Genomic DNA, 18387 nt, shown 5'->3' on the forward strand with positions numbered 1-18387 from the left:
CAGCAAATACCTGTAATTCCACAAGGAAAAAAAAAGCAAAAAAGTGGATTTCATCTCTGTTTGATCCCACAACCCAGTGGGATTTTATATTTACACTTCTGAGGTTCTTTCCCCATGGGACACCAAATGCTACATAGGGGAACTGGGCAGGAATTTTTCTTTGCCCACATCACCTGGGTTCCTGTCATCCCCTTCAGCTCATTTTTCTGCTTGCTCTTCTTCATGGGAATGGGTGAAATTAAATAAATCATCCAACGAGTGCTGATGCTGTTTTTGAAGAGATTTAAAGGAGGGAGGGGTGTTTAGGAGCCAGCTGTTTGTGGGGGTGTGCAGGAACTGCTCCTTTGGGGCTGTGAGCCCAGAACTGAGCAGGGAATTGCAGCAGATCTGTGAGCACAGCACAGATCTGGGATGGAGTAAATGCAGAGTTAAAGCAGATCTGGGATGGAATAAATGCAGAATTAAAGCAGATCACTGACACCCAAGTGATACCAAAGTCTGTTCCTGGCTCCTCTGTGGAATGAGCAAAACTTTCTGCTTGTTTGCTCAAACCTCATTTCACCTCCTGGGGGCTGAATTTATTAATGAAATAAAGCTGAGAACAAAGCTGGGAGTTTGGTAAAACTCCCATTTCTGTGATCTGGACAAAATGAGGATTTTAAGTATTTTCCTTGAAGCAAAATGAGGATTTGAGGATCATTTTAACACCAGAAATACTTGTTTAATCCACCCCAAACCCCATGGGTTGAACCAAGGTGACAACTCCACCTCAACCTTTCCTCCCTAATATTTGTTCCAGGTTAATCCCAGTATCAAATTCTTTTCATGATCCAATATTTGCTTTATTCATTTGTGTTTTGGGGTGTGGGTGTGCACTGGAGTGATTCATCCCTTTGTGTGTTTTTTGTGCCAGCTGTGTCCCCTCTGTGCCACAACCTCTTTGCTCTTTATGATGAGAACAAAAAACTCTGGTATGCACCAAACCAGGTTTTCAAGGTGGAGGAAAAATCATCCTTCAGGCTCCATTATCGCATGAGGTAAGAGAAAAACACCTGGAAAAATCAGATTTATTCCTTCCAGAGCTCCCTGAAAATGCAGGAAAGCAAAAGCAGCAGCAGCAGCTTAGAGGAACTTCAAATATCTCCTGATTTCTTTTGCATCTTAAAAATAAATTGAAAAAATCACCAGAAGTTGTTTTTATAAAGATGGGAGTGAACAAGGTCAGAGTTAATTGGAAAATTGGCTCCAAACCATTGGGGGTTTGTGTCATGGATGAATTTCCATCTGAAGTGTTGCAGTTCCCACTGAAATCAGAGGGAATTTTGCTTTTCAGAGGAAAAGGCAGCAGGTTCTTGCTTTTGGAATTCTCCAGCACTGCAAGGGATCTGTGGGAAAACATGGAAAAATCAAACCAGGAACCAGGACAGCATCATCATTTATTATTATTATTATTATTATTATTATTATTATTATTATTATTATTATTATTGCAGTTGCTGTTTTTTATTTTAATAATAATAATGATAATGATAATAATAATAATAATAATAATAATAGTTGTTGTTGTGGTGGTTATTATTATTTTATTTATTTATTAGATTTTATTATTGGTATTATTATTGTTTTGATTATTATTACTATTATCATTACTATTAATATTATTATTTAGTTTCATTGTTATAATACCATTATTATTACTATTATTACCATTATTATCATTATCATCATTATTATTATTATGGTTGTTATTGTTACTATTATTTTATTTATTTTTATTATTAGTTTTATTATTATTGGTATTATTGTTTTTATTATTATTACTATTATTATTACTATTATCATCACTATTACTATTCTTTTGTTTCATTGCTATAATACCATTATTATTATTATCATTATCATCATTATTAGGATCACTTTTCTTCTATCCATTGTTATTTTTGGATGAACTGCTGCAAGGAAAAATGATTGATTTTGATTTTCAAGTTGTGATAATTCCTGGTTTTGGAGGAGGATGCTGGAGTATTTTCTTTTTTTTTTCTTTAATTAGAGTTATTAATGCCTTAACCCTGGCTGATCTCAGATTTACCCAGCTGGGATGAGATTGGGCAGATAAAATAAAATAAAATAAAATAAAATAAAATAAAATAAAATAAAATAAAATAAAATAAAATAAAATAAAATAAAAACAGAATTGAGGGTTCTAAAAGGTTTTTACAGAGCACTGGGTGCCCTGAGATCAGCCAGTAACAATACCCTGAATAATAAAAATTTCTGCTGTGATGTGAACCTGGGCAATTTCCCCTGAGCCTGAAATTCTCTGTTTTTCTCAAAAAAACAAGGTGATATTTAAAGTGTAATTGTGGGGATTTAACACTTTTAATTCTTAAGAACTTCTAAAAAATTAAGAATTTCTAAATATAATTAATTTTTAATAATTAACTTTTTAATTTAATTTAATGAATGAAGAAGTTTCAATTCTTTTTGTTATGTTTGGTGTTTGTGTTTCTGCTCTGGGTGAGTGATGGGAAGCACCTTCCTCAAAATTTTCTAAACATTTTTTTTCCCTCTTAAAAAATTTTTTTGGCTGTTCATAAGCCAGGAAGGTGATTTAAAATAATTAATGACTCCAATTCTTCTGTTATTTCCTGAAAATAATGATGAACAAAATTAATTTATGCTGAGCTTTATTTTCTGCTTTTTTTTTTTCTGTTGTACCATTTTGTAGAATGGAGCTGTGGAAAACCCCATAATTAACAGTTCTGGTGGTTTATTTATTTTTAAATTTTTAAAAAAATTTTTTATTTATTATTTTATTATTCTTTTCAGCTTTAAAGTTGGGATTTAAAGTTTGGCATTAAAATCTCTTTTGTCCCTTATATTCCATGAATGAAAATTAACAAATTTTGGGCCAAAAAAAAAAATATATGAAATAATTTCAGATGAATTTCAGAGAGTTAAGCACTAAAATCCAAAGATTCCCATTTTCCCAGGAACACATTCATGTCCTGGTGGTGTTTTGCTTTATTTCATTTATTTCTATTGTGGGTTTTGGGTTGTGAAACTGGTCCCTAAATGAATTTGGTTTGTTCTGAGCTCTGCCAGAGGCAGAATTCCTCAGGAAAAAGGAAAATTATTTGGGCTTTTTTAATAGATTAACTGTATTACAATGGATTAACTGTACATGATCTTTCAGAAATGAAATAATTTGTATTTTTGATTACATTGGTAGGTTTTAGTCTTGTCCTTTTTAATGATATCTCTAAAATGAATGGTATGATTGGCTTGAAATGTTTTTAGGGCTTTGACTTTTCTCCCACTGCTGAGAGTTTTTTGTTTTCTGTGTGAACTTTTCCTCCTCTACCCTAAATCAGTGCCAGATGCTGCTGCACTTCTGCTCATGTTTTAAAAGGAATTTTCACAGAAACTTCATTGCTCCCTGTGTTTTTCACACTTGCCTCAAGTTCTTTTAAAAAAAAAAAAATTAAAAAAAAAAAAGGCTCCAACCAGAGAAACCCCAGGATTTTGTAATATCCTGGTGTCACTGGCTCACAGAGGAGGAGAATTTAACTCTTCCATAGCTGGGTTTGTTTTTTGGTGAGGAAAAGGGATCCAGTTCCCTTCTGGAGGGATTTTGGAAGCAGATGATCCTTCCAGATCCCTCCCAGCCCATTTTGGGATAACTCAATTTCGTGGGGGCTCTGGAAAAAGGGAAGTGAGTGAGGACAGCAGGGCACTGCCAGCATTTCCAGCACTCCCTGGCCAGGTTGGGATTTAAATCCACCTTCCCAGGTGATCCCAAATTCCCTTCCCAGGTGATCCCAAATTCCCCTTCCCAGATGTTCCCAAATCCCCCTTCCCAGAGGATCCCAAATTTTCCTTCCCAGGTGATCCCAAATTCCCCTCCCCAGGTTATCCCAAATTCCCCTCCCCAGGTGATCCCAAATTCCCATTCCCAGATGTTCCCAAATCCCCCTTCCCAGAGGATCCCAAATTTTCCTTCCCAGGAGATCCCAAATTCCCCTTTCCCAGGTGTTCCCAAATTCCCATTCCCAGATGATCCCAAATTCTCCTTCCCAGGTGATCCCAAATTCTCCTTCCCAGGTGATCCCAAATTCCCTTTCCCAGATGATCCCAAATTCCTATTCCCAGATGATCCCAAATTCCCCTCCCCAGATGATCCCAAATTCCCTTTCCCAGATGATCCCAAATTCCCTTTCCCAGGTGATCCCAAATTCCCCTTCCCAGGCTATCCCAAATTCCCTTCCCAGCTCCTGCAGATGCTCTGGGTGAGGGCTGGGTCCTGCTGCTGGAGCTCAGGGGCACAATTCCCTTCCCAGGAATTGGGAATGAGGAAATTCATGCCCCTGTTCCTGTGTTGTGCAAGTGAAATACCAAAAACCACTCACACAAATCACTGGAGCTTTCCAAGGAAAAGATTCTCCTTTATTTACTCATCCCTCAAACAATGGGGCTCCAGTTGTTTTTGTAACTCCTCAGTGTTGTCTTAATCAGAGCAGTTAATTAGGAAAAGGAGCAAATTCTCCTCTCAATCCCAAACAATACACAATACCTTGTCCATAATTATTTCCAGGAAATAACAAAAGAATTGGAGTTATTAATTCTGACTCCTCTTCTGCAGGAGAAGTGGGAAGCAAAGTCATTTCCTTTGGATTTCAGGGGGATTTGCTTTGCTCTGCTCTTCAGGCTTCAGCCCAAGGAGTTCTTGAGTTTCTCCTGGTTTTTGTCAGGAGTTTTTGGCAGTTTTGGGTTGGAGTTCCTGCCTAAGAAGAGCTGAACTCAAAGTATTAATTTTATTTTGCTGAAGAGCCTGACTCTGCACTGAGGCTGAGACATTCCAGCCTTGACACTGCTTTAGAAATGTCAGTGCCAAACTGGTTTGGACTGGGAGGGACCTTAAATCCCATCCCACCCCTGGGACCCCTCCCACTGTCCCAGGGTGCTCCAAACCCCAATGTCCAGCCTGGCCTTGGGCACTGCCAGGGATCCAGGGGCAGCCACAGCTGCTCTGGCAAATCCAGCCCAGCCAGGAATCCCACTATCCCAAAATCCCACTATCCCACTATCCCAAAATCCCACTATCCCAAAATCCCACCATCCCAAAATCCCACTATCCCAATGTCCCATCCATCCCTGCCCTCTGGGGATCCATTCCCTGTGTGTTCCCCCATCCCTTGTCCCCAGCCCCTCTCCAGCTCTCCTGCAGCCCCTCCAGGCCCTGCCAGGGGCTCTGAGCTCTCCCTGGATCCTTCTCCTCTCCAGGTGAACATTCCCAATTCTCCCTTTCCTCACAGGAGAGGTGCTCCATCTCTCTAACAAAAAATAATCTAATAACACAAAATAATTTGATCATTTCCCCCCAGGAATATGCTTGGACTGTCAGACCACTCAAGCTTAAGCTTGATTTTTCCTTTTAACTGCTTTACTTTTCAAAGCCCAAATGATCTTTTGGAGATGAAGGCTTTCCCCAAAAGGTTTTAAAGTTTCTGTTTGTTTTTTTTTTGGCCAGATACTATTTCACCAACTGGCACGGGACCAGCGAGAGCGAGCCCTCGGTGTGGAGACACTCCCCAAGGAAAGCCAAGGCTTATGACAAGAAACTGACCCCAGAGGGAACCCCAATCCTGGATGCCAATTCCCTGGAATACATCTTTGCACAGGTTGGAATTCTCTCTGGTGCTCTATTCCATAAAAACTCTGGCATTCTGCTTTTAAAACCTCTTTTTAAGCTCTTAAAATGCACATGATGTGCCCTGTTAGCACTGAAAGGGTTTTGTTGGTGCTGCTGCCTGGTGGAGAGAATTTGCTACATGTAGGAGGTGAAACTCTCCCAGTCCAAAAAGAGTTTTATTTTTATAGATATTTTCTTCTAAAGTGAATTATTTGTGTTTATAATGTCAGTCATGTTTTGTGGGACATTTCCACAGAGCTGGGGCTGGAGAGCAGAGGGAGATCTGCAGGGCTGGGTCCTTTTAATGAGGTTTTTTACTGGGTGGTGCTAAAAGATTGATGAGCATTTACTGATAACCCCATGATTATAAAGATTGATAAGCTCACTGCAGTTCTGCTCTCTTCATGTGCCTTCCAAAGGATTTTTTAAACTAGAAGCTGTCAGGTTTCACCAAAAAAACAAAAAAAAAAAAAAGGGGAAAATTCAGGTTGATGAAGAGCAAATTAAATGCTGTTTGATAACCAAATACTTTCCAGGCTGTCCCAGAGCAAGATTCACTTAGAGATAAATCCATGAAATTCATGGAGGCTTTGCATGGGAAGGGCAGAGATAACACAGTTGGTTTTGAGGACCAGAAAATAAATACTGAAGGTGTTAAAAGGAGGCAGGAGTGGTGATTTCTGTAGTTCATTAAAAAGTGAATTTTTGGTGGGCTGATGTGTAAAAGAAGGGGAGGAGCTTCCAGCTTCTCCTTGCCCAAAGGTCTTGGGATGAATTCCTGACTCTGGGAATGACCAAATGGATAAATTGGGGTTTCTGTAGTTCATTTTAAAAAAATACATTTTTGATGTATAAAAGAAGAGGAGGAGCTTCCAGCTTCTCCTTACCCAAGGATCCTGGGATGAATTCCTGATTCTCCATGACCAAATGGATAAATTGGGGATTTCTGTAGTTCATTTTAAAAAGTGAATTTTTGGGCTGATATATAAAAGAACGGGAGGAGTTTCCATCTTTGCCCAAGGATCCTGTGATGAATCCCTGGCTCAGGTACAAACTATGGGAATGACCAAATGGATAAATTGGGGATTTCTATAGGTCATTTTAAAAAGTGAATTTTTGGGCTGATATATAAAAGAACGGGAGGAGTTTCCATCTTTGCCCAAGGATCCTGGGATGACTCCCTGGCTCAGATCCAAACTCTGGGAATCCCCAGATCCCAACTGGGTGTTTTTGTTCCTCAGGGCCAGTATGACCTGGTGAAGGGGCTGGCTCCCATCCGTGAGCCCAGGAGTGAGCAGGAGGTGCACGAGATTGAGAACGAGTGCCTGGGCATGGCTGTCCTGGCCATCTCCCACGACGCCATCAGGAAAAACATGAAACTGCCTGAGCTCCCCAAGGACATCAGGTGAGCTGCCATCACCCTGGCCCTGCTGCTCTGCCACTTCTCCCACTTCTCCCACTTGAATCTCCTTGTTTTCCCTCCCAGTTACAAGCATTACATCCCTGAGAGCCTGAACAGAACCATCAGGCAGAGGAATTTCCTGACCAGGATCCGGATCAATAACGTCTTCAAGCATTTCCTCAAGGAGTTCAACAACAAAACCATCTGCAACAACAGCGTCTCCCCCAGGGACCTGAAGGTTAAATATTTATCCACCATGGAGATCCTGACCAAATATTATGGGGCAGAGATTTTTGAGACTTCCTTTTTGCTGATTTCTGCTGAGAATGAGATCAATAAATTGAATTGTGGAGACAATGAGAGGTATGAGGTGATGGTGACAGGAAACAACGGGATTCAGTGGAGGCTGAAGCCAAGTGTGAGTAATTTTTAATAAATGGGAATTTAAGGGGTTTTTTTTGGGGTGGAACTGCTAATAAAAGATGGTTGTGTGTTGGAGGGATTTTTATAGGATTACAGGATTATTCAGGTTGGAAGGAGCTCAGGTAATTCCAGCCCAACTCTCTTTTTAGGCTTAGCTTTGAGATCAGACCAGGCTCAGATTTTTGTTCTGAAAAATTCCAGGAATGGGCACTGGAAAAGCTCTTTGGGAAGGAAAATGAAAACATTCCAGAATTAAATAGATTTATTCTGTGTTTTAGAATACATTATATTCTATATTTACTATTATTATTTTATATGTTCTATTAATTGTATAATTCATATTATGGTTCTATTGCAATTAATAATTAATTTCTAGAATTATTGTAGAATAGTTTTTTATGGTTTATATAGTAAATATACTAGTTTATAGTAAATGTACTAGAATACATTATATTCTGTATTTACTATTATTATTCTATATGTTCTATTAATTGTATAGTTAATATTATGGTTCTATTGTAATTAATAATTAATTTATACAATTATTGTAGAATAGTTTTTTTGTTTATAGTAAATGTACTAGAATACATTATATTCCATATTTTCTATTATTATTCTATAATTTATATTTATTTTATAATTTATATTATAATTCTGTGGCATAATTCTAACTAATAATTAATTTATATTACTATTCTGGAATGAATTTTTGGTATAGAGTAAATGTACTAGAATACATTATATTCCATTTTCTATTATTATTCTATAATTTATATTTATTTTATACTTTTTACATTATAATTCTGTGGCATAATTCTAACTAATGTGTAATTAATTTATATTACTATTCTAGAATGAATTTTTGGTATAGAGTAAATGTACATTATACAGTATACATGATATTCTATATTTTGTCTTATTGTTCTATAATTTATATTAATTTTATACTTTATATTATAATTCTATGACATAATTCTAACTAGCAAATAATTTATATTACTATTCTGGAGTGCATTTTTGGTATAGAGTACATTATACATTATCCAATTATTATATCCTATATTTTCTATTATTATTCCATAATTGATACTATTTTTATAATTTATATTTTAATTCTATGACATAATTCTAATTGATAATTAATTTCTATTACTATTCTCTAGTAAATTTTTGATTTAGACTAAAAACCCTCTGCTAAACATCTTTTAACTGAAACTTTTATCCCAAATACATTTACAGCCTGTACAGACAGAGAAAGAAAAGAAGAAAAAATCTGATGGCAAAACCAAAAAGGAGGAAGAAAAACACAAACTTCGGGAGACATGGAACAATTTCTCCTATTTCCCTGAAATCACCCACATTGTCATCAAGGAATGCACAGTCAGCATCAACAAACAGGACAACAAAAGGATGGTGAGAATGGGCAGGAAAGTGGGAAAACAAAACAATTTAAACTCAGAATTTGTCACTTTAACTTCTCTGGAGAATGGCTTTAATTCCCTGCCTGGAATGAATGAATATTCTTATTTTGCTCATAAAAATTACCCATTTATTAGATAATTAAATAATTATTCTAAGAACTAAATGGTTATAATTGAATAGTAACTAATTATTGAATTAATTGCTAAGTATGAAAACAATTATTAAATTATTAACTGATAAATATGAAATAGGGTTATTTAAATTATTATATTAATATTTCCTTTCATGGGCAGGAGGTGACATTTGGAGTGTAAATAATAAATAACACAAAATGTGCTGCCCTTTGTTGCAGTAACAAGCAGACAGAATTCAGTTTCTTCATGCAGAAAAGCCAATTTTTAATGTTACAGCCCATTTTTATACAATTTTCAATAACTTTCATAACTTTCTTGCCACTAATTAATTGGTTAGTAAATGACATTTTACTGTCCATCAAACCTCTCTATTCCTGGATACTTTACATATTTTATTCACTGATTCCCATGGGACAGATTTCTTGGTTTTTACAGGTGCAGGCTGATTTTTTCTCTATCAAAATATTTTGTTGTGCTCACTGCTTTCCTTTCTATGATTTTTTTTTCTTTAAATTTTTCTTTAAATTTTCTTTAATTCACCAGAGCAAAGCCTGATTTTATAAAACCTTGGCACTGGGCACAGCAAAAATGGTGGTGAAAGTTGTGTTCACACTGGCACAGAATTTTCTGTCAGAAATTCTATCAGGAATTACAGAATTTGTGATGCTGGAGAGTCCAGCCAGGACAGGGCAGGGAATGGTCTCTAAAAACCAACATCCTGCAGCCAGGAGAGGTTGGATATTCCTGCTGCTGTCCCCAAATTCCAGGGCTGTTCCTGCCCCATTCCAGGGCTGTTCCTGCCCCATTCCAGGGCTGTTCCTGCCCCATTCCAGGGCTGTTCCTGCCCCATTCCAGAGCTGTTCCTGCCCCATTCCAGGGCTGTTCCTGCCCCATTCCAGGGCTGTTCCTGCCCCATTCCAGAGCTGTTCCTGCCCCATTGCAGGGCTGTTCCTGCCCCATTCCAGAGCTGTTCCTGCCCCATTCCAGGGCTGTTCCTGCCCCATTGCAGGGCTGTTCCTGCCTCATTCCAGAGCTGTTCCTGCCCCATTCCAGGGCTGTTCCTGCCCCATTGCAGGGCTGTTCCTGTCCCCATTCCAGGGCTGTTCCTGCCCCATTGCAGGGCTGTTCCTGCCCCCATTCCAGAGCTGTTCCTGCCCCATGGCAGGGCTGTTCCTGCCCCATGGCAGGGCTGTTCCTGCCCCATTCCAGGGCTGTTCCTGCCCCATGGCAGGGCTGTTCCTGCCCCATTCCAGAGCTGTTCCTGCCCCATTCCAGGGCTGTTCCTGCCCCATTCCAGAGCTGTTCCTGCCCCCATTCCAGAGCTGTTCCTGCCCCATTCCAGGGCTGTTCCTGCCCCATTCCAGGGCTGTTCCTGCCCCATGGCAGGGCTGTTCCTGCCCCATTCAGGGCTGTTCCTGCCCCATTCCAGAGCTGTTCCTGCCCCATTCCAGAGCTGTTCCTGCCCCATTCCAGGGCTGTTCCTGCCCCATGGCAGGGCTGTTCCTGCCCCATTCCAGGGCTGTTCCAGCCCCATTCAGGGCTGTTCCTGCCCCATTCCAGGGCTGTTCCTGCCCCATTCCAGGGCTGTTCCTGCCCCATTCCAGAGCTGTTCCTGCCCCATTCCAGGGCTGTTCCTGCCCCCATTGCAGGGCTGTTCCTGCCCCCATTGCAGGGCTGTTCTTGCCCCATTCCAGGGCTGTTCCTGCCCCCATTGCAGGGCTGTTCCTGCCCCATTCCAGAGCTGTTCCTGCCCCCATTGCAGGGCTGTTCCTGCCCCATTCCAGGGCTGTTCCTGCCCCATTCCAGAGCTGTTCCTGCCCCCATTGCAGGGCTGTTCTTGCCCCATTCCAGGGCTGTTCTTGCCCCATTCCAGAGCTGTTCCTGCCCCATCCCAGGGCTGTTCCTGCCCCATTCAGGGCTGTTCCTGCCCCATTCCAGAGCTGTTCCTGCCCCATTCCAGAGCTGTTCCTGCCCCATTCCAGAGCTGTTCCTGCCCCATCCCAGGGCTGTTCCTGCCCCATTCCAGGGCTGTTCCTGCCCCATTCCAGGGCTGTTCCTGCCCCATTCCAGGGCTGTTCCTGCCCCATTCAGGGCTGTTCTTGCCCCATTCCAGAGCTGTTCCTGCCCCATTCCAGGGCTGTTCCTGCCCCATTCCAGGGCTGTTCTTGCCCCATTCCAGGGCTGTTCCTGCCCCATTCAGGGCTGTTCCTGCCCCATTCCAGGGCTGTTCCTGCCCCATTCCAGGGCTGTTCCAGCCCCATTCAGGGCTGTTCCTGCCCCATTCCAGGGCAGTTCCTGCCCCATTGCAGGGCTGTTCCTGCCCCATTCCAGAGCTGTTCCTGCCCCATTGCAGGGCTGTTCCTGCCCCATTCCAGAGCTGTTCCTGCCCCCATGGCAGGGCTGTTCCTGCCCCATTGCAGGGCTGTTCCTGCCCCATTCCAGAGCTGTTCCTGCCCCCATTCCAGAGCTGTTCCTGCCCCATTCCAGGGCTGTTCCTGCCCCATTCCAGAGCTGTTCCTGCCCCATTGCAGGGCTGTTCTTGCCCCATTCCAGGGCTGTTCCTGCCCCATTCCAGGGCTGTTCCTGCCCCATTCCAGGGTTGTTCCTGCCCCATTCCAGGGCTGTTCCTGCCCCATTCCAGAGCTGTTCCTGCCCCATTGCAGGGCTGTTCCTGCCCCATTCCAGGGCAGTTCCTGCCCCATTGCAGGGCTGTTCCTGCCCCATTCCAGGGCAGTTCCTGCCCCATTCAGGGCTGTTCCTGCCCCATGGCAGGGCTGTTCCTGCCCCATCCCAGGGCTGTTCCTGCCCCATTCCAGAGCTGTTCCTGCCCCATTCCAGGGCTGTTCTTGCCCCATTCCAGGGCTGTTCCTGCCCCATTGCAGGGCTGTTCCTGCCCCATTGCAGGGCTGTTCCTGCCCCATTCCAGAGCTGTTCCTGCCCCATTCCAGGGCTGTTCCTGCCCCCATTCCAGAGCTGTTCCTGCCCCATTCCAGGGCTGTTCCTGCCCCATTCCAGGGCTGTTCCTGCCCCATTCCAGTGCTGTTCCTGCCCCATGGCAGGGCTGTTCCTGCCCCATTCCAGGGCTGTTCCTGCCCCATTGCAGGGCTGTTCCTGCCCCATTGCAGGGCTGTTCCTGCCCCCATTCCAGGGCTGTTCCTGCCCCATTGCAGGGCTGTTCCTGCCCCCATTGCAGGGCTGTTCCTGCCCCATGGCAGGGCTGTTCCTGCCCCATTCCAGGGCTGTTCCTGCCCCATTCCAGGGCTGTTCCTGCCCCATTCCAGGGCTGTTCCTGCCCCATGGCAGGGCTGTTCCTGCCCCATTCCAGGGCTGTTCCTGCCCCATTCCAGGGCTGTTCCTGCCCCATCCCAGGGCTGTTCCTGCCCCATTCAGGGCTGTTCCTGCCCCATTCCAGGGCTGTTCCTGCCCCATTCCAGGGCTGTTCCTGCCCCATTCCAGGGCTGTTCCATCTCAGCTGCCCTGGCTGTGTTTGCAGGAGCTGAGGCTGGCCTCCCACGCCGAGGCACTCTCCTTCACCTCTCTGGTCGATGGCTACTTCAGGCTGACAGCAGATGCTCACCATTACCTGTGCACTGATGTGGCTCCTCCCCTCATCCAGCACAACATCCAGAACGGCTGCCACGGGCCCATCTGGTCAGTCACTTCTGCATTTTGAAGGGTTTTGGGGTTTTTGTTGTTAATTCTTTTCCTAGTGAGGCTGCTGAGGAAATGCGGGCTTGGGGTGGGTGGTGGTTACCAAAGGGTTGGAAAAAAAAAATTTTATTAAAGGAAAAAAAATTGGTGTTTGTCTCCTTAGTGTTTCTGCACTAAAGGAATGTTCCAGGAGTTTTCTCCATGGGAATATTTTAGGTGGAGAGTGGAATTGTCTCTGCACTGACCCCAGGAGTCCTTGGATGGATGAACAAAGCCTTGGGTTTTTAAACACCCAAAGGAATTCTCTGTGTGGCTTTTCCCTCCCTGTTTAAGCTGCAGAAATCCAGGAGTTCCCTCACAGTGTTGGATGCAGAATTCCCTTTCATAAATCCTTCCCTTGCTCTGTGCAGCCCAATGTGAGCAATGCACCCTCAAATCCTATTTTAACAACAACACTAATATCTCTAAATTGCTGTTACACCCCAAATAGAGCTTTACTCTCCTATTCCATCCCAAAAATCGATGTTTGGATGCTGCCCTGTTGGTTTTGCTCACTGTGCCTCCCCTTGCAGCACGGAATATGCCATCAACAAGCTGAGGCAGGAGGGGAATGAGGTGGGAATGTACGTGCTGAGGTGGAGCTGCACCAACTTCAACCACATCCTGATGACTGTGACATGTCTGGAAGGCTCAGAGGTAAAATCAGCTGCAGGAATCTGCTCCCTGCAATCCTGGGGATGTGCTTTTATCCTTAGGAACTCACCCTGATCTCTGGGAAAGAAATTGTTTGGATATTTTTGCCCCCAGCCCTTTGTGCTGTCTCTCCAAATGGGATTAATTAGCTCCAGAACAGCTCCATTCCTCCCAGTCAAACTGTGCAGGAATGTGATAAAAATGAAGAATTTAAACTCATGACACAGAGATTTTGTCACTTCACCTTGCCTTGAGCATGGTTCAATTTCCCTGGAGCCTTTTTGGGCAGGGATTTAATTCCCTTGTTGGATTTTATTCCCACACTGGCCTCAGCTGGAAGCCTGCAGCTGAGTTGGTGGTTTGGGAGAATATTTAAAGTGTTCACACAAGAATAATAATAAAGAATTAACAATAATAGTGATGATGATGATGATGATAACATAAATCCTTCTCTTAGGAAAAAATGGTCATGGAATCAGTGATGAGTCAGGAAGGGATATTTGATACTGGGTTTATGTCCTGTAGGTATTTAAAAAAAAATAGATGATCAGCTGTCTCTTTTAACAGTGAAACAAGAAGGGAATTTTGTCTTGGCAAAGAGGGAAGGGAGAGGTGACCTAAAGCTGCAGAGGGGAGACCCTGAGAGCTCTTGAGATGGGGAAGTTCAGAAGTTCAACCCTTCCCCAGCCCCTCTGAGTGAAACTGGAGGATCTCAGCAGCAGCCTGAAATCTTGTCCAACAGGGTGGGAAAAGGAGCTTTGCTATTTTTAAGTTGAGATTTTGAAATCCTACTCCAGATTCTGCAATTCTTAACCAAAGGAAGAGAAAATTCTTCCAGAAGAGGCAAAGCTGCTTATTCTCAGGGTCTGCAAAAAAAAAAAAAAAAAGAAGAAAAGAAAGCCATAATTTGGGTTTGTTGGGTGATTGCATCTTTATGTTGCTGCTCTTGTATTTGAGCCTTCCTGAGAGTGAAAATCCCAGGAATTTTAGGGTTTTTTTCTGCTTTGTTGCAGTTTGATTAGAGACTCCTGGCCCAGGAGCAGAGGATGAGCTGGTGCCAAGGTTTAGGGAAGCTTTGGTGGCTTTATAAACAATTCTTTTTGCTCTCTTTTCCCTCCAACACCAGGTGATGAATAACTCAGGCCCCTACAAGAACTTCCAGATCGAGGTGAAGAAGGGGGGATATTTCCTTCATGGCTCCAACAAATCCTTTGCATCCTTGAAAGAGCTCATGGATCACCTGAAGGGACAAATCCTGAGGACAGACAACATCAGCTTCACCCTGAAGAGGTGCTGCCAGCCCAGACCCAGAGGTACCAAACTCCAGGAATTTTTAGTGTATTTTTAATGCTGTATCCTGGTGTGAAGCTCTTTAAAAAATTAAAAGAGGTTTAAAGCTTTTTCCTTCTCTGGGGAGGAGGAGTTTTGTCAGAAGCAAAAGCTGCTGTGGGCAGGTTTGAGGAGGGGAAAGAAGAAGTTTGGGAGCTGCTGTGTTTGCTGTCAGTGTGAGCTGGTGCTGGATAACTCATCTGCACCAGGCACAGGGAGGGGTTTTGGTGCCAGTGATGTCCTGAAGAGCCTGGAAATCATCTGGGAGGTGCCATGTGAGGGACAATGGGGCAGTTGTTGGGTGATGGCTGCACTGTCTGGAGCTGCTTGCTATGAACTCTGAGTGTCTTGCAGTTGAATTTTGTGTGAGAGAGGAAGCACAGTGGGGTGATTGTGCTGAGCTGATAATGGTTTCCTGTTAGAAGCAGGGGAATAACTGAGCCACATCAATCACCTGCTGCTCTGAGGCTTTGGGAGAGCCCCTGAGCCTCTCACACTCTGCACAAAGAATGGTCTGGAGCAGGGGCACTTTGCACATTTGACATTTTGGTTTCATTTTGATGGCTGGATTTGGAGTAAAATAAAATAAAAAGGCTCAGGGAGTTGATTGCCCACTGCAGCTTTAGTTCCAGCAGGATTCTGTGCATGTTTCCCCTCTGTCTCTTCCCTGGTGGGTTTTTTCCTTTTTGAATATTTAATCAGATATTCACAAAGAAGTTCAGGGGATGCAGGACTGAAGCAGTTTGGCAGGGTGTGGTTATTCCTGATGATTCCAGAATCCCAGATGAGGATTTAGCCCCAGTGCCCAGGTTCTGCTCACAGCAGATGGCCACACACATCCCAGCCCATCCTCCCCCAAGAAATAAAGCCTGGAAGGCAGAATTAAAAAAAGAAAAACAGAAAAAAAGAAAGAAGTGTAAAACTTCTGGATGTGTGCAAAACTTCTGCAGCAGTGGGGAGGAAACATTGGATTTTTGAGTCTGTTCCTTGTGCTCATTCCCCAGCAGAATTCCAGAGCCCTGGGAGATCTCCCAGAGCAGAGGGCATTTGGAAGGAGGTGAAGAGGAAACGAGCCCTGCTGGGATATTTGTTTCCATTTTATTCCATGTACAATACAGATATTTTTTCTTCCAATCTTTGTGCAGAAAACTCTGTTGAGTTGCTCAATATCACCCTGATCTGGCTGATAATAACTCTGCATTTAAAATACAAACATGAAACTGGTTTAGTGATTCCTCTGTTGAACGAGGAGCACAAGTCAAGTCCAAATTTCTTTTTTCCTCCATTTTTTGGGGGCATTTTAATTCATGTTGCTACTGGGAAGGGAGAGTGCAGTTTTTTTGAAAACCTCCAAGGATATTTTCTCCCTCTGCCTTGCAGAAATCTCCAATTTGCTGGTGGCAACCAAGAAGGCCCAGGAGTGGCAGCCAGTTTATCCCATGGGGCAGCTGAGCTTCCACAGGATCCGTAAGGAGGAGATTGTGCAGGTGGGTGCTGAGCTGCCCTGGCACCAGGACTGGTCCCTGCACTGCAAATGAAATTGATATTTAACTTTTCTAATGCATAAGAGAGGTTTGAAGGTCATTTTTTGGGAGTCTTGCAGAGTTGGTTTGTTGTGGGTGGATTTTTTAAAGCCTGGCATAGAATACTGTAGGATATTAAATCTGTGAGAGGCAGAGGTTTAATATTCTACAGTAAAAAAAAAAAGTATTCAAAAGCTCTGAGCAGTCAGAATTCTGTGTTTAAACCTCCCCAAATTTTCCAATTTCCTCATGTTTGTAGTTGTTATTCAGGCCATACTAATAAACTTCAACAGGGACTTGAATACACTTAAATCAGATTTAATGTTGCTAAAAGAGCTCTTGAATTGTGCATTTGGCTTCTTGTGGGAAATAAAAAGATATTGGGGGTTTTTAGCTGCATCACTGCAGCAGGGTCTGGGTTGGTGTGTTTGCACTCAGCATCCTGCACAAATATCCCAAGGCAGGATGTTATTTTGGAGGAAACTGCTTCCCAAACAAAGCCTTGCAGTGAAATATTGCTTCCTCTCACTTCTGGAGACACATTAAAGATCACCTCAGCAGCAGTTTGTGAATAGGAGCCCCAACTGTTGTTTATTCATTTGTTTAGTCTGGGAATGTTCAATCCCAGGGAACCTGCTGGATGATGTGGAGGTGGAATATCCAAGGAATTCACGTGGGGAAGATGCTCAGAGCTCACTGAAGCAAAAGCAACTCCCTGTCATTGATTCTCAGTAATTTAAACTCTAACCAGATCAGCCAGAGACAGAAAAAAAGTGCAGATTGCAATCAATATTTGTGTAAATCTTGTTTGTTTTGCTGCTGTGTCTCAGGGAGAGCACCTGGGAAGGGGCACCAGAACCCAAATTTACTCAGGGATGCTGAGCCTCAAGGATGATGAGAATGAAGGGTACCAGAATGAGAAGGAGATCAGAGTGCTGCTCAAAGTGCTGGACCCCAGCCACAGGGACATTTCCTTGGCAAGTCTTTCCCTTTTGTCTCATGGGGAACTTGTTTTTTAAAAAGGGGCTGGGGGTGGGGAGATGCTGAATGGGACAGGGCTCATCCCTCCCCTCTGGCCTGGGGGGGTTAAGCCAGGATTTGGGGGCTGGGATGATGGAATGAGCCCTGATGGGATTTCTCTCCCTTGCCCAGGCTTTCTTTGAGACAGCCAGCATGATGAGACAGGTGTCCCACAAACACATGGTGCTGCTGCACGGGGTCTGCGTCAGGGACGTGGAGAGTGAGTCTGGGGACAGGGGGGACAGGGGGGACAGGGGGGACAGGGACATGGGGTGTGGGGTATGGGGTATGGGATATGGGGTGTGGGGTATGGGATATGGGGTATGGGATATGGGGTGTGGGGTATGGGATATGGGGTGTGGGGTATGGGATATGGGGTATGGGGTATGGGGTATGGGGTGTGGGGTGTGGGGTATGGGGTGTGGGGTATGGGATATGGGGTGTGGGGTATGGGGTATGGGGTATGGGGTGTGGGGTGTGGGGTATGGGATATGGGGTATGGGGTATGGGATATGGGGTATGGGGTATGGGATATGGGGTGTGGGGTATGGGATATGGGGTATGGGATATGGGGTATGGGATATGGGGTATGGGATATGGGGTATGGGATATGGGGTATGGGGTATGGGATATGGGGTGTGGGGTATGGGATATGGGGTATGGGGTATGGGGTATGGGATATGGGGTATGGGGTATGGGATATGGGATATGGGGTATGGGATATGGGGTATGGGATATGGGGTATGGGGTATGGGATGTGGGTATGATATGGGGTTTGGGTTATGGGATGTGGGGTATGGATATGGGGTATGGGGATGTGGGGTGTGGGGATATGGGATAATGGGGGTGGGGTGTGGGGTATGGGATATGGGGTATGGGGTGTGGGGTATGGGATATGGGATGTGGGGTGTGGGGTATGGTGTATGGGGTGTGGGATATGGGGACAGGGGGGGACAGGGGTATGGGGTATGGGATATGGGGTATGGGGTATGGGATATGGGGTATGGGATGTTGGGTGTGGGGTATGGGATATGGGATATGGGGTGTGGGGTATGGGATATGGGGTGTGGGATATGGGGTATGGGGTATGGGGTATGT

The 18387-nt window shown here is 43.9% G+C and overlaps 1 protein-coding gene across 2 annotated transcripts in view; it reads left to right on the plus strand.

The window, feature by feature from the left end:
- The window catches only part of JAK1 (Janus kinase 1), a 65387-nt gene that overhangs the window by 38983 nt on the left and 8017 nt on the right, over positions 1-18387 (plus strand). For both annotated transcript variants that reach the window (XM_079314446.1, XM_079314445.1), the window contains 11 exons: positions 914-1037; positions 5531-5681; positions 6934-7097; positions 7179-7512; positions 8757-8930; positions 12567-12724; positions 13297-13420; positions 14544-14730; positions 16127-16233; positions 17100-17246; positions 17422-17509. In XM_079314446.1, the coding sequence (XP_079170572.1) occupies positions 914-1037; positions 5531-5681; positions 6934-7097; positions 7179-7512; positions 8757-8930; positions 12567-12724; positions 13297-13420; positions 14544-14730; positions 16127-16233; positions 17100-17246; positions 17422-17509 (1758 nt within the window). The remainder of the gene's footprint in view (positions 1-913; positions 1038-5530; positions 5682-6933; positions 7098-7178; positions 7513-8756; positions 8931-12566; positions 12725-13296; positions 13421-14543; positions 14731-16126; positions 16234-17099; positions 17247-17421; positions 17510-18387) is intronic.

This window comes from Erithacus rubecula, assembly GCF_903797595.1.
Source record: "Erithacus rubecula genome assembly, chromosome: 10".
In the NCBI taxonomy this organism is placed as follows: domain Eukaryota; kingdom Metazoa; phylum Chordata; class Aves; order Passeriformes; family Muscicapidae; genus Erithacus; species Erithacus rubecula.